Source organism: Haemaphysalis longicornis, unplaced genomic scaffold (genome assembly GCF_048455015.1).
Source record: "Haemaphysalis longicornis isolate Haplotype H1 unplaced genomic scaffold, Haemaphysalis longicornis Haplotype H1 scaffold_1, whole genome shotgun sequence".
NCBI lineage: Eukaryota > Metazoa > Arthropoda > Arachnida > Ixodida > Ixodidae > Haemaphysalis > Haemaphysalis longicornis.
In genome coordinates this window covers 345,277,970-345,294,635 of record NW_027526203.1, presented here as the reverse complement: position 1 = coordinate 345,294,635, position 16,666 = coordinate 345,277,970, and the positions used below count along the sequence as shown (strand labels likewise).

At 43.6% G+C, this 16,666-nt stretch overlaps 1 protein-coding gene across 1 annotated transcript; it reads right to left on the bottom strand.

Moving 5' to 3' along the window:
• Positions 1–1,354: 1,354 nt before the first annotated feature.
• LOC144153386 (uncharacterized) lies at positions 1,355–14,334 on the bottom strand. The gene is made up of 4 exons (XM_077685040.1): positions 14,055–14,334; positions 10,295–10,363; positions 4,539–4,656; positions 1,355–2,596 (listed from the first exon to the last, which is right to left on the bottom strand). Exons 1-4 carry the CDS (start codon positions 14,209–14,211, stop codon positions 2,500–2,502), a joined length of 441 nt encoding a protein of 146 aa, XP_077541166.1. The 5' UTR covers positions 14,212–14,334; the 3' UTR covers positions 1,355–2,499.
• Between the last annotated feature and the right edge of the window lie 2,332 nt (positions 14,335–16,666).

The window sequence follows — 16,666 nt, the reverse complement described above, 5'->3', positions numbered from 1 at the left end:
AAATGCACCCAAGAGTGCAGCTTGGTCACAAATAGTGGAACGGGGGGTTTGACATTTGTCTCAACATGGAATTTAGGGTCAAGCGGATGCTTGAAGAGGTGTTCGCACATTTAAGCGATGGGTAACACTTTCTTATGAAATAAGGTGTACCGTTGCTCAATGCCAAAGAACAAGTGCGATGCTTAAAAATTATTGCACCCAGGTGATTACATGCATCAACAGCATCAACAGACTATGCAACTGTGAGGCATTGCTGTGGCTAAGAATGGCACTGAGGCTTCAATTCAAGTGAAGCAGCACTGTATTCTTGCCATTGTGCATCACGATGCACCAAGCCCTTCCATTGTTTTGCTGTATCAGCTAGGCTGGGAAGGAGGAGCTGCGTCGATTAGTTCATGAAAAGGAAACAGAAACTGCGCTCGGGACAGGACTAAGGAGGCTACAGCACTGTGTGCGTGTCCTGTCCCAAACGCTGTTTTTGTTCCTTTGTTAGGTTGTTTGAAGAACCAACCAGCATGAATTACACTTTTCGCTGGTTTTAAGTGCCTAAGACGCTCGAGCTTGTCCTGACAAACAGTGTACTTGTTGACATTGAGCACTGATGCAAGCCATTGAACATCCATTGTTCTCCGTTAGGTGATATCGTCCTGCAGACATGCCAAATGTTCAAGCCCAAAAAGAGTTTTTTCGAGTGCACAATGGATGGCGCAACCCCTTTGTGTACATATGGTGCAAATAGAAACGTTATCTACAAGTAGTTTGTGGATGTGATGACTCTTTACTAAGGGGTGAAGCATTGGGGCTTGACTTCCGCATGGGTGATTACAGTGTAAACCTTGACTTCGCCTGGGCCCACCATACCAAGACTACACCCTGAAAGTCCTTTTATTCATTGTCAGGGCAGACACTGAAAGCCAATCAGAACGGGCTTTCAGGAAGATGACGATCAGGTATAGTCAAGAATAGCAGGAGCCGTTCTTCACATTCAACTAATGGGTACACGCACTCAAACAGGTTCCCAGATACGCCCCCAAATCTAAACCACAGAGCTCCACACAATGCGTATCACGTCTCTGGATGGAAAGCATATTTGTATGCCATTGGTATGTCACTGGCTGGCAGTGCTGTCATCAAGAGACTTGTACTGCCAGCCCAGTCCAATGACTTTCATTCAGGAAGGAAAGGGGGAAAAAAATTAAGGAATAAGGGTTTCCTGTGCTGAGGGTTGATATGTCTGATTGCACTGCCACATGGTAAAGAAGTATGCAAGTTGGAAGACAAATGTAGATGCAGCATACTACAAACAGTGCCACCTTCACAGGCACAGCAAGGAATACCCGAATGAAATGCACAGTGACACAGCCAGGTACGTTTATTAACACCAATACATTTTATCAGGACCTGTATGAAGTGAAAATGGGCAATGCGTGTATTCTAGTGTTTCACAAAGTATCATGCATACAAGGGAAAAGGGGCCCTATTTCAGGTCAATGCATCGTAACAATGCACCTTTACACTTACAAGTCAACTATGCTACAACACGCTGTCCTTGGCACTCAGCTACCTTTAGGGGCACCTTTATTCAGCCACAAGTGACCGGAGGCTGAAATGATTCCTCTATGACACGGAGGAAGAGCATTTAGGAGAAGAAACTAAATTTTCTACAACTACGAGTAGCACTACAAGCTCTCAGAGCCAGCATTATGCTGACAACATCTGCTGGTTCAAGAGCAAACTGTTTTGCCAATACATTTGCTCAGGTTCACTCCCCTCTTACACCATTTCCTCACATGCACAGAACTCTGCAGATGCACACAAAAACAGGCTGCACTACACCAATGCATAGTTCCTTTTGCACTGGTCACATGGTGCACTGACACTGCTTTGCCTCAACCAGGGCACAAAAGAAGACATTAATTCCCAACAGTTGCCAGGCGGCACATGCCCATTCATGTTGCAAGAGAAAACACGAGAACAAAGACATTTAGTAGAAACAGTACTTTTGACCGCTGCTAGCACTACAGCGCCATTAGAGTCCTGGAGCACAGGTGTATGCAAAGGTACACTGTACCTACGAGATCCCACAAATCCTTGACGAGCAACAAAAATATCTCCTTTGGCCTCAGAAGTATCAATGAGGCTGGTGCCATACTTCACCATTGTGTGTCACTTATGTGTGTCGAAGTGCAGATAATACAATCACCGGGTTGTTATTTTTCCAACAACAGAGTAAAACTGCTTGTATTACATACCACACGGTGCTACCACTGCGTTTTTTGGCATCGTTGCCGATGACTTGCACAGTTCCTCAGTGGTGAATATTTTCCCTCCATTTTAACTACATAGAAGGGTTATGCACTTGTTTCAAAGTGAAGTATTAAATTATTTCTTAGGCATGACTTAAGCAGCTACTGCCATGCAATATACACAGAAACCAAAGAGTAGCATGCTTGCAAGACCAGTTTGGCATAATGACTAATGCGTCTGTAGTGATGAAATCTACGTCACAATGTAGGGCATGAAGTTCCAGACGAAGGTGAGCAGTCCCACGAGAGGGCACATTGCGTATGACACAGTCACGATGCTGCCCTTTGCGCTGAAATTCGGAGAGAGGGAGAAAAGAAGGCAGCGAGTTAGATGAGAAAAAAAGAGATAAGGCCACATCATACACAAAGTATCATATCAGATATGGCCAAAACTGTAGCAACCATATTGTTGCTGCATTTTACTCTGCTTTTACAATGCTGCAAAGCTACAAAGCCCGGAGGGAGATATGCTTGCACAAATATACAAAAAAAAAAAAGGAGAAAGAGCAAAGCACAGACATGTCAATTTAAAATAGCTTTTGCACACATTTTTAAAATGATGCAAATTTTAGCTTTTGAACACTACTACTACACTACCACTACAATCACTGGCAAGCCTTACTTCAGTTTTGATTTTAGTTAAATGTTTTGCCCTGTTGTACAAGTGCAGTAAAATGATTCATGTGCATAAATGGAGAGTCCCCTTTTACTGTCAGTGTTTATATAGATGCCAACCAGTGGTAAAATTCAAAGATTTAAAGGGCAATCAGTTCACTCCAGCCATAAGCATTACAGATCACAATGCTGCGAAATTGTGTGGGTATTGACTATATCTTTGCCTACATCCATGGCAGCACCACCCTGGTTTTGCAGCTTTGTAAACGATGATCCCTCAGCAAGATTTTTGATGTGCTATTTTGTGTCATGGCCAATGTAATAGAGGAAAGAGAAATACTAGCTTCATTTATTTACTTCTAAACAAACAAACTGTCATTCATCATCGAGCAACAGCCATAACAGCTTTAGAGAAGAAAAACAAACAAAAACCGTTGAGCCTTTAGTGCCCCTGAAGCTACCATGTTTCCAATAACTTGCCTTAACTGTGTGCGCAAAACAATGTGCTGCTTGTGCCCTCCTTCGGGCCCAGAACAGGGGGATGTGTTGTGCGATTTCTACAGTTTCTCAGCCACCCGCAGGACTCCCATACAGAGGAATACATGCATTTGCACTTCCAATGCACTTGAAATGACGGCTATCGTTGCAGAAAATTCGACCCCTTGGTTACAAAGTGGGCTGTAGGGAAAGGGCTAATTTGGCCACCCGGACATCTGTAATGTGTGTTAAAATCTCGCGCATCTGGGCGTTTTAACTTTTCGTCACTGCCAAAAAAACTGTGGCCAAAATAGAATCTGCAACCTCCTGTGCAGCAGCACATTGCTGTATCTCGAGGCAAGGTGGCTTCCAACCATTTCCCCTGCACCCCTGTAAAGGTCACAGTAAGAAGAATTTTTTTTTTCGCGGTTGTTCACAAGAAGACAGCCTAAGATTCCGGACTTGCAGGATTGAGCCTGCTTTATAGATTACCCACTCGCAGCATAAATTCCATGCCTGCTGTTTGTGGGCTTCTCATAGAACGAGTTTAGCAGAGCCAGCAAAAATGTAGCAACTTGCCATTTTTGAAACTCTAACTAGAGTGAGAAATGTAAGGTAAGATAACGCCAGCAATCTAAAGACAATGTACATTGGTATACTCGGTTACAACTCAAGAACGGCACCACCTCATGTAGTATATCACTCTGCCAAAGCGCCGGACCCGTGACGTCAGTGCGCGCGCGTTTTGAAAGGGGTTTGCTATGAATGCGCGATATCGCATGCGCGATATCGCGTGATATCGCTTTGTCTCACGCAGTTTGTTTGTCGTCACTGGAGTCGTTTATAAGCATATTAAGTCCAAAAAATCACGGGAGCGGCTCACGCCATGTTCAAAATATTCCCAGTAACGCCCTACTCTCGCCGCGCCGAGAAACATCCTGCTACGATAATAAGGCACAGCGGCAACTTCCGGTGCTGTTCTTAAGTTGTCACCAAGTATAGAGTACACAACAAGCAATACAGGGAGGGCGGTGCCATGGTACAGAAAGCGGTGCACACCTGTGTCACAGGAGCATGAAATATTGAACCGATAAGGACCATTAGCGGTATCGGAAGTGCATTGCACAACACAGCACTTACCTATCCCATGGCAGCGGTGGCTCAACTCCAGGAATGGTGCTGTTGCAGTACACCGTCATAAACGTGGCCAGAAACATGCAGATGCCCGAGAGTAAGGCCGCCCAAAACTTGTCTGCAACTTTGGGTCACAACAGCAAAGACAAGAAATTTACCACCACATGGTAAAACACCCTCTTCTTTCTTTAGACTGTGATACAGCCTTCTCAAACACTGCCAGGCAACCTGATTGCATAAACTAAACGCGCACATACACGTACACAGAGTCCCATGAAATGGACTAAGCTTGATAAACCACATGATAAAGCTATACGGAGCAAGATTAACTGCGTTTTTAGATCTGCACTGTGAAAGTTTCACTATATTTTAAATTGGCCCGTTAGATCAGACTTGGTCGCATATTTAAAGATAGAATTCAAGTGAACGGTGTTGATGGGAAGGTTAACACGGTAAAGCGCCCGATTCAGTTGCATCCAGCATGCTGCCACCTGTAACACAAGTTTTTTTTTTTAAAGGAGCAGCAATCAGCAATACAGAAATACAACAAAAGTTTCATGCACTCACTGGGAAGCCAAGTGCCTTCATTGTAACATTGACCACACGTTGGGCCAAACAAGCAGCACTTTGTAATTCCATACAAACAGGTAGACTAACAGGTACATACTTCTGCCGATGGTGGATGTGGCATTTGATTATTATAGCAACGTGCCGTGCATAACCGCAGAACGTGAACGAATTTCTATTCCACAATCATAACCATACATCAGCAAGCCCATGACCTCTGATCAGCAGTGTTGGCTCGGGCAGTTTCCTTGGAATGAGAATGTTCTACAGGTGCTCCATGATCAAGAAAACAACTAAAGGGCTCTGGTCAGTGACACTCAAGGATTCAAAACAGGAAAAAGAAAATTGCCTTTTCTTTTTCCATTGGGGTTGCAGGTTTGTAGTGCTGGAAGCTACTTATCAAAAAGTTGTGGCCAGTGTTTGTCTTCTCACATAAGCATCAGAATCATGATCCTGTTATCGTGGAATGCGTCAGTAATATGAGAGTAGGATAAATGCCTGTAACCAGTTTCTTGTGCGACTCCTCATTGAAGCGAGTGACAGGATGAAAGCGGCTATAATACCACTTCTCACCCTATCCTGACATCAGTGAGCTGCGGAAATAAATGCCAATGCCCTTCACATAAAAAAGCAATCCTTCCAGTGCCCCCTCTATTTGCAATACTCCCAGCATTGCACAGCTATACCGCTCAAAAGGATGCAAACACCTAATTTTTTTTGTTTTGTTTCTTGAGGTTTCGTGCTAACAGACACACCCTGCATGCAAATGAGTGCAGCGTTTGAAATGCTTTTTCCCCTGCAAGCGACAAAAGGTTCACCCTTTGCAGTCCGCTGCCAGGGTACACCTGACTTGGGTGTCCAAGGTTACATTTCGTGGTTTTTCTCACTTTTTCTCACAAGTGGGTGAAAGGTCTGGACCGGAAAGAGTTAAGCAAGGGTTGGAGCAATGCGAATTTGCTCCCATTTTCTTCCCACTCTACACTTTACGATTAAGATCGGATGTTGAATCATTTACTGTGCCAACAATTAAAAAAAAAGAAAAAGCTCCCACTGACAGGAAACACTACACACAAACAAAAAAACATCTGGACGAACACAGTCTGCCTGGAGCATTGCAAAGCAACCATGTCAAACGCAGGCCGCAAACAGGTTACAAGTATACTTAAAGTGGTGAACCTGAGGCTGCAAAGTTGGCTAACCAAGAACTGCGAGGGATTATTGTCCTCTTTTGTTTCAAATGACTGTCACTATAAAATATATCAAAGTTTATTGCCTGAATGTGTACACTCAGCTTAAATAATAAAAAAGGGGCCACTTTCCCGTACATGGTTCCCATAATGCGAACGTTCATCTATAATGAAGCAAATAATTGGGAGAGCTGGGTTCCATTTTTGGCAAAGGAAGGGGGGATAAATAAATTACAATGCTAAACTGACGCTGACATCATAAGGTCTGCTTGCTGACCGCTACTGTGTTATGCTTTTGTAATTATACTTTTTCTTTTCCCCGAACTGAGCATACACCTCTTCTGATAACATTCTGGCACAGGCTGCTGCTGATGTTGATTTCTGCTGATGTTGAAATTCTGACAGGCTGCTGCTGATGATGACCTTGAAGCAGGGGTGCTCGAATACTTACATTTTCTAATCAAACTGAATATGAATATTTGGAAGAAAATGTATAAAATAAAATTAATGAATATTTTATTGCTGTATTCTTGCATTAAAAAAAAAATACATGCAACACTACTCACGCATTGCATTTTCGGCCCACATTAAACATGAACAAGGAACTAGAAGAGATATTTGCATTTGCAACATTTCCCAATGCCCCAACCTTGAGCGTGGCCTTCATTCACAGGCACTGAACTTGTTTGGGGCCACAACATGTTTAGCAGATGATACCAGCCTCGATATTGATAATACATCAACATATCTGCCAAAAAATGCATTTGTGGAGATATCAAGTATTAAAGCTATGAATTAAAACTATAAATTGAGCCCATATTATCCAACCTCTACTTGAAATTTGCACTATTCATACACCTCTACATCTACGCAATCCCACGCTCTGACATCCGTCTATACTTTATTTTTATTTATTTATTCAGCTTACTACGTTCGCCCAGAGGGCATTGTTGTAGGAGATACATAAAAAGTGTTCAGTGCAGAAATGGAATCATGAATCTCGTAATATACAAAAATAAAAATCAACAGAGGCATCTTTCAAAAGCTTGCAGCAAAGAGCAGTGTACAACATCAAACGACAACAAAGTCGAAGGGGGAAAAAAAAAAAAGAAGAAAAAAGAAAAAAAGACAGAAGACGAAATAAAAAAATAAAATCGACATTCTATTGACATTCTATAAAACGAGTCACAGTGGTCATCAAACATTGCAGTGGGCAGCAACACGCAGCAGCAGTTATGAATAAAAAAAAAACGAACAAATAATTGACAGGAACAAGGTCACGGCAATTCAGGAAACACCGTTTTCACTGTGTCACCACGCAGATAACACTTTCGCGCGGTGTAAAATCTAACGCCAGATTCGGAAACGACGTTTTCCAGAAGCTTATTTCAAGCGCCAATTGTGCATGGAAAAAAAGATGATTTAAAAAGCGAGATGTGGCAATGAATTTCTCTGATCCTTTTGCTATTGTCTCTCCTTTTTGATACGCAAGCAGGCGGTTTTAAATAAGTCTGGCGGTTAATACCTGTTTTTTCGTTAGTTATCTGGTTGAGGAATAGTAGGCGACATACTGTGCGGCGAGTTTGTAAACAGTCCCAAGACAGTGCCTTTTTTATAGCGGAAACACTGGTATTCTTACCGAACGAACCAGTGACAAAGCGGGCAGCACGGTTTTGAATAGCTTCTAGTTTGTTAATGAGTACCTTGGTGTCCGGATCCCACGCAGCAGCAGTGTATTCTAGTATTGGGCGCACAGTAGTTATGTACAAAGTCTCCTTTACGTCCTGTGGCGCATTTATGAAATTTCTTCTAATAAAATTAAGAACACGGCCAGCCTTCATTGCTATGGTTTCAGTGTGTTTGGTCCAGGTTAGCTTTGATGAGAATGTGAGGCCCAGGTACTTAACATGATCTGAAAATGCAATGCTGTCCGTCTTTAAAAAGTAAGTAGTTATTGTATTTGACCGTTTTCGACTGAAACGCATGCAGTTGCATTTTGAGACGTTCAGTTTCATATTCTATTGATCACACCAGTTAACAATACTGCTTAGGCAATACACAATCATCAGTGTATAGCCGTAGTTTAGATAAAACGTTTACACCTATATCATTATTAAAAATTAAGAACAACAGGGGGCTGAGGCCGGACCCCTGCGGGACTCCTGAGGTGACGGGGACGGGTTCGGATTCAAAGCCATTAATGAGAACCTTTTGGGAACGATTCGAAAGATACGTGCGCACCCAACCAAGTTTATTGGCGGAGAGACCAACATAAGATAATTTATGAAGCAAGTGAGAGTGAGACACTACATCAAATGCCTTTCGGAGGTCTAAAAATAGTCTTACTCGAGTGCCTGAATCAAATGAAGAAAAAATGTCATGACAGAATTCTACTAATGGGGTTGTGCATGAATGCCCAGCTCGGAAAACCATGCTAGTAGTTCATAAAGAAATTATTTACCTGCAATGATGGAATATGTTCGAGTAAATAATGTGCTCAAGGATTTTGCAACACAGGCTCGTCAACGATATGGGTCTGTAATTGGGCGCCTGGCAACGGGGTCCGTTTTTATGAATAGGTACGACGTTAGCAGATTTCCACTGTAAGGGCAACTGACATGTAGACATAGATAATGTGAATATCACGACAAGAAATTTAGACACCGTGGCTGCGCAGTTTTTCAAAACTATACAGGGTATCGCGTCAGGACCGGGGGCAGAATGAGGTTTCAGTTCTTCAAGAAGTTTTAATACTCCATTATATGTTACATCTATATCTGGCATGGCCGGTAGATGGCACTGGGAACTTCCTGCACTTGGTGCACCCATTAGGGGGGTAGAAAAAACGGATTGAAAGTATTTGTTAAAGTGATTAACTTTATTGACGTCATTAGTTATAAATCCTTGATCGGTAGACAACGGGGAAATAGTTTCTTCCTTCTTTCTGCTTTGTTTTACCAACTTCCATAGTTCCTTAGGACTGCGTTCAAGTTTTTCGCTTAGGGAAGAATAAAATTTATCTTTGGAACACTTCATTTTTTTCGTAATTTCGTAGGAAAGGATTCAAGGCTTTTGAAAATTTCTTCGTTCCTGTTGCTGACGTATCTCTTGAAGATACGCGTTTTATTGTTCAGCAGAAGCTTAATCTCACGCGTGAACCAGGGTTTATTTTTACGTTGTGTACCAGACAAAATTTTTGATGGAATGTGTTCGTCTATCTATAAGTGATAGGAATCTAGTTCTGAACCGCTCCCATAGTTCCTCTGCGCTAAAAGTTTATGAGGCTTCAATGAAATCATCGTACTGCTCATCTGAGCTATGATTAATCATACTGTAATCGCCCTTCTCAAAACTGTACACTTTGCGCGGCTGAGATATGGTTGAGATAAGTATTTTTCCCCCCCTACAACGTGGCACAGCAGTGACGCTCGGCTACACAAACACCTTGAAGGGAAAGATGTATCCATTGTCTTCTTCTTCTTTTTTTTTTTTTTTGCAACAGTAAGCTATTTCACCCTTACAACTCCGCCACAACCTCGCATTGCATTTGGGTAAAATTTTGCTTCTCTCACCTCGCCACTGTTTGAAACAAGTGAGGTCAGTTTGGGTAAAAGTGAAGCAAAACTGAGGGTTGCACATGGTAATACATGTTCATTTATAGCAGTGTGGAAGGACAAGGAACAAGAACCTTAGCGCTCATGTTGTCTACATTATCCTTATCCTGTTTTACATTATGAATGTGTAGGTCGGGTTTTTCATGGCTAGTGATGTGGGCCTTCCAGGCTAAGAACCCCAGACTTTTAGGTAATACTCAACCCCCCCCCCCCCACACACCCTCCAACTACTTTGCAGATATTGAACCCTGCTTTTGTAAAAATGCACAAGTATAGAAGTTAGCATATTTGAACATTAAACAATTATTAGAGCCTGCACAGAATGTCATAATGAAAGATATGGTTACTTTGTTCACTTTATCTAACATAATGTACAGGGCACGGTAATGCTCACCTGCATATATAAATGCATTGATGAGTTCTTCCAAGTATGACGATGGCCTGAAGTTTCGAAGATAATTCTCTGAAATAACACAAAGGAGATTCAATAGAAAGAGGAGCATGCACTGCTAAGTGTGCATATGTGTATATACACGCCCACCCACCCACATGTAATTTGTGTGCATGTGTGTGCACACGTGCATACATTTGTATCTGTGTGTATGCGTGCATATGCCTTACTCTTGACCCATTGGTTGTGCAGTATGGCAACATTTTGAGAACACTTAGTAACAGGGAGCAATTCATATTTTTTGCTACGTCAGCCCGAGTCTTTTCAAGCTGACTCATGAACTTCCACAATGAAAATTTATGAAGTATCTGGACACACGGCTACTGTTTATAAACATGTTTGTTGGTTTGCGAGCCATGTGCCAGCAAATTACTGTTACCTTTTTTGTTTGGCCACTGTAGATTGTTTAGAAGGGGTGCAGCAAAAATGTGGCTCACACAAATGTCCAGCAAAGGTTCTGTTGGCCCAAGCTTAAAGAGAGCCTTCGTAAGCAGATGGCAGGCTCCCGCAGGCACTTACGACCTCCACTGTGGAATACCCACTCAAATACCTAAAGCACCCCAGGTGAGAAACGGGCATGCAACTGTGGTTAGGAACGAAGCTGCCAGCTAAAGAAAACAGGGGACAGTGCCAAGATAAAAGCTGTTTTCTTTTGCTCTGAGGAAATCTATAAGCCTGCGCATATTAAAGGAGCACTGACACCAATTTTCGGCGTTAATATTATTTCACAGTTCGCTTCCTTCACTCAACAGAATACCCTGGCTGAAATATGAGCGGCCTGCGACACGAAGAACAAAGTTCAATTGGATCTCATTTATCACGCCGACGGAGCAGTGCGCGGAGCGGCACTCAGCAAATGGACATCAGCATGACATCACCCCGTGAAGCCAAAAGAAGTGGCGCAACAGTGCTCGTCAAAAACTCGTGATGTCACTTCATGCGCTCGGCTCTACGAGCGGCGAGCGGGCGCCGGTGACGCCTGCACAAAGCGGTGAGGTCAGGCCGGGATTCTGTCATATGTGCCTTTCGGGATGAAAGCGCAGGAATTTGAAACAAACGATTTTCAGGCCGTTCAATGTAATTAACAATCGCGCGCTGAAGTATTTGAAGTGCTGTTTCAGGTTCGCCAGACCAATAAGCATCGATAAAAGCAATAAAAGTGTAACAAAATTTTCGTGTCAGTGCCATTTTAAGAAAAGTTCAAATACAAGTTGCTCTAGACCGACAGATTAGCTCACCAAAAACATGAATATACCATTGTTACGCGTAGATTTCTTTAAAATAAGGTAGAAAATAGTGAAAATGTGAAGACAGGTGCCACTGCACTGGCTGCGCAACATCTTTCCTGGCTTTCAAAGGCAAGTTGAAGTATTGGCCACTTCAGCTAGCGTTCTGACATTGTCATGAGTTGCCTGGGACGTTATTTTAAACCTTTGCCATTTTCCTCTGTACCTATCCGTATTGTCAAACTAAAGGTGAACGCCAAACTGCCTTGTGGTGACATTATTCCAAACACAAACATTGCTACACACCTGCATGGAAATGTTTTATACTGACAAGGTCACACAAGGCCTTAAAAAAAGAACAAAATGATGCCCCCCCCCCCATACGTAGAGACACACTTAAAAAATCTCAAGAAAAAACTACCGCTATGGTGAACACATGAGTGCGAAGACCACGCTGTGATGACAGGGTATGGGAAAAGTTGAGCACCCAACGCAGGTCAACTGTACAGTCATGGACAATTCAAATACGAATCGCGTAGTGCACGGCCTAAGATACTGGTGCCGTCACCTGGCAGCGGCCGTCAAAAATGCACGGACATGCGCAGTTGAGATGTCGGGTGCAAGGGTGCTTGTCCCACTGCAATATGTCGCCCTCTCCTCGCTCACATGCTCGCCCTGTCGCCATGCCGCAAGAGCGCTGCAAGCACTGAAAGTACCAGCGCCTGCAGCTGAAGGTGTTGGTCGAGTTGAGAGCAATGCGGCGCGTAATTCCTAGTCGCCCATTATGCGCCTTTGTTTGGCGGAGTCATGGCTGAGGCAATGCGCGAATTCGGTGCAGCAAACAATAGATATTCCACCAGAATTAGTCTCCAAAGATATACATTAACTGCGAGGATTGTGTGGGTTGGGCAAATTACAGGCAGAATTCTAATATTCACAAAAATTAAGAAGATAGGCAGGGCCAGCCATTCTATAGACCAGTTGCCCTTGCACAACAATTTTTGGCGGCCTGATTTTTTGAATTTTTTTTCTTTTGGCAGCCACCTCAGTGCTTCTAGAAATCTGCGGAGCAGGCACCACTGATCATGGTTTGGGCGCGACACAAGTGTTCATCGTTATTTGCTCAACTTACTGCATTCCATGTGCAAAGATATATGTCTGCAATATCATGCCGGCACACACGGGGAGCAGGTGCTAGTGTGAGCCGAGCACGCAGTGGCCGCAGATACTATCTCGCGCTGCATCGCCAACAATTGTTTTCAGCGCTTTTGCAGCATGGCGACAAGTCAAATATGCGAGCGAGCAGAGGCCAACATATCGCAGTGGGACGCGCAGCCTCGCAACTGACATCTCAACTGCGCATGTCCATGTGTTTTCCCCGGTCGCTGCCAGGTGACGGCATCGGTATCTTCGGCCGTGCGCTCCGCGGTTCGTATTTTAATTGTCCATGACTGTACTTGGTTCGTGCAGTGTCAAGGCTCGTCACAATAAAAGTTTGCTGTACAAACTAAAAACAAAACAAAAAAAAACATTTGAAAAAAGCTGTGTCAATTAAAATGAACAGATCCAGTGCAAACATGTCCAAATACTTTTTTAAAAAACTTCAGCATACTTTGTTTTATTAATTCAGAGACTACTGAGAAAAAAAACAAAAACATCTCTGGGTCATGCGGGCACAAGCAAACCTTGGGTAGTTTTTTTTAGATTTAAAAGAAGTAAACAAGGCTACTCTTCACTCTAGAATGGTGGCGGGCCAGCTAGCACACAAAGCAGAGCTTTTAATGATTTTGCGAACTAAGTGTGCGATACAACCACAGTACGCCCTGAGCAAGGTGAAATCGACAAAAATTTCCTCGTTATTTACGGGGTGTTGCTGAGGCTCAAGAAACAAACACGGCTTCATAACGCACTCTAAAGCACGTGCACCGCTTCTACAAATGTGCGTGCGGCACCTTTCAGGGCCCTCTCCCTGAAAACAGATAAAAAAAATTAAAAACAGCTTTAACGCGCACAAACTACACCTGGGCTACGAGGCGCGCCGTAATGGAGGGCTCCGGGTTAATTTTGAACCCCTGGGGATCTTTAACTTGCGCCAAAATTGGACACACGTGCGTTTTCGCTTTTCGCCTCCATCAAAAAAGAGGCCGCCGCGGCCGGGATTGAACTTGCGTCCTTGGGCTCATCAGCCCAACGCCCAAACAAACAGGGACGATAATTTCTTCGGCGTAACGAGAAATTGCGCTGGTTAAACTTACAGTTAAAATAACACAAAGTCGCAAAACTTCACATGTGCATGACATTTCAGTGCGAATGGGTGAACATTTCAGGGCAAAAATTCTGCCAGGCCATTTATGAAGGAGAGCTTTACAATGCTGATGCGTCAGAAAAAGTGTACGCCAAGGAACCTGCGTTTACAACCGTCGACGCTTCCACCAGTACAACAAAAAGACAATACTGTGACACAGGGTGACAATTACCTTTCTTGAAAACGATCACAACGTGCGCCAGAAAGATCAGAGCTGGCACCGCCAACGACAAAATTGCGGCATAGCGACCGGCTGATGCTTCAGGCAAACTTGAGAAGTTACCAGCCTCCTGGCTGCGACGCGATTTCAGTGATTTATTAGCTGACATTCTGTGCGAATGCTTCAGGAAAAAACCGCTCACTGCCACTTGTCAGCGACGATTAGTTCGTTATCATCACATATTCCCACTCAACGCACTCAACCATCACAGCGCCACACGCCTCGCCAACGTACGAACAGTGTTGCCAGATGGCATAATGGGGCGCAGCCAAAATTTAAAAAATATGTAGCCCAGAAATAGCCACCCATGCAATCGGGCGCAAGTAGCCCAATGTAGCCAAGATTGGTGTACAAAAACCATGCACTGCAAAGTGGTGCAAACAGTTTTTTATTAGCAAGAATTACTGTGACAGAGAAAAACAAGGCTTTCACGCCTATACAAATAAATTGAGAAACAGCAAGGTACTCTTCATCTATCAATGACAAAAAAGACACTTAGTGAATTTCTTCTAAACACACATCCGTGGAGATACAGCAAGAATGAAAACACACACCTCGCAGCCCAAGACTTTTTGCCAAATTGATAACAATGAGAGAAGAAAATACTATCTAACTTTCGTGTAAATGCGACTTACTCAAGACATGCAAGAAAGCACAGCAAACCTCGCCGTAGTACATACAACTTGCTGCCGTATTGATAACAGTGAGACCAAAAAACACTGGCCGACTTCCTTGTGATTACAAGTAAACTGATGTAAAGCAAGACTAGAAAAATATTGCACATTGTCGCACACCACTCGATGCTCTAGGAACATATTACACCTCATACATGGCAGCACTGTTAAATTTCTCCAAAAAGCGCTCGCTTGGCTTAAAATTGTTACGGCAGCCCAAAATTGTCTTTCAAGCTACGTTACAGTCACGAGACTGAACACTCTCTCTACAGCGGCGTTCGACGCAGGTAAGAAAAGAAGTGCAATCACCATCACTGACAAGTTAAGAAAAAGAGCTTCACCCACACTGTTAGTAGCTTTCGCGACAGCCCTCCAGAATTCGCTAACATTGTCGCTCAATGCAAGAGAAGTGTGCATTGCCTGCAACGCCACATACTCACACTCAAGGATTGATGTGCCGCATGGTGCTGTGACCATAGAAATGACCTTCTGAAAGGTGGTAAAAGGTGTGTCGCGAACATAGCAGGGCCTTAAAACACGCTTTTAGAACGGGATATCATTTGTGCAGATGTAGCCCAAAAACAGCCACATAGCCAAGTCGTCTAAAACAACGCCAGGGAAAAAAATAAGTCGCCCAATTTGGCTATAAATAGCCCAATCTGGCAACACTGCGTACGAACTCCATGATGAGGATATTAGCTTCATTTTCGGCAGATAAATAAGGGCTCATCAGCGCGCATTTTTCAAAAATAATAAGCCGTCATGAGAATAATATCAAGTCACAGGCACTAAAAAAATTAAAACGTGTTTCCTAAAAAAATAAAACACAAAAAGTTAAATCCACGTCTGCCACGCAGCCTTGAAAGGCTGTAGTGAAATCGTTAAAGGAGCTATGAAGAGAAAATACAAGTTTGTTTTATAGTGCCCCCAGCGCTTGTCCGGATACAACCGATATTCACTGAGAAATTGATCAATTTAAGTTCAAATTTCGATTTTCCCGCTAAATCGTTTGTTTTCGTGGTCTGCAATGACATCACAGGAACCGACCGCCATAGAGTTTCATAATATATTAGTATGAAACTCTATGCCGACCGCTCTGCAGCCTAGAATCCCTTGATTCACGCATCCGACGTACAGGGTAGAGACCGTAGAGACGTGTATACGCTGGCGCCGCCATTTTGGGTCGCTCGCTCGTCACCGAAGCAGGTCATTGTGTCAAAACCGCATCAAAATTATCGCCGCAACGCCGTTTACCGGCGAAGTTTGAATCATCTTATCTGTTTCGCGTTGCTAGGTACCGTGGGAAACGAAAAAAACAAAGCGTTTAGCGGCACGGGACCGTTCAAAGGGTGTCTCCACCCTGCAGGGTTGTTCTCTCCTCGAGGAACCCCGTTCGGAACCTAGATGGCGCCAGCATACCGTGGCAAGCCGTTTTCTGCCTTTGGATTGTTTTTGACCGTAATTAAACCTGACTTGTTTTTGTTCTGGGAGAAAATAATCGTTTCCTGAAACAATGCTCGCTCGACAAATATGGTCACGTAAGACACCGTTACTTGCGTCAATCGGCCAGTGTCGTCTGAGACAACCCCAAAGCCCCGCAGTGCTGTGCAGCTAAACCAAGCATAGTGCGCGCAGTACCAACAGCAGTACGCATCAGTACTTATACTGCTTATACGTTTACATGTGCTTTTGTAACTTCCACTGTTCGTCCCACCATTCTTATTGCTTTATAAAGAATGTGCCCTAAATTTAAGCGCAAATCGCTCGTTCGACTAGCTTATAAGCTCTACCTTATTTGCGTCTGCTTGTGCCGCCCTCCGCCAATCGCAGAGCTGGCTCGTGTGACATCATAGGTTCTGTTGCGGGGAATGAGCTGGTGGGTCGCATAGC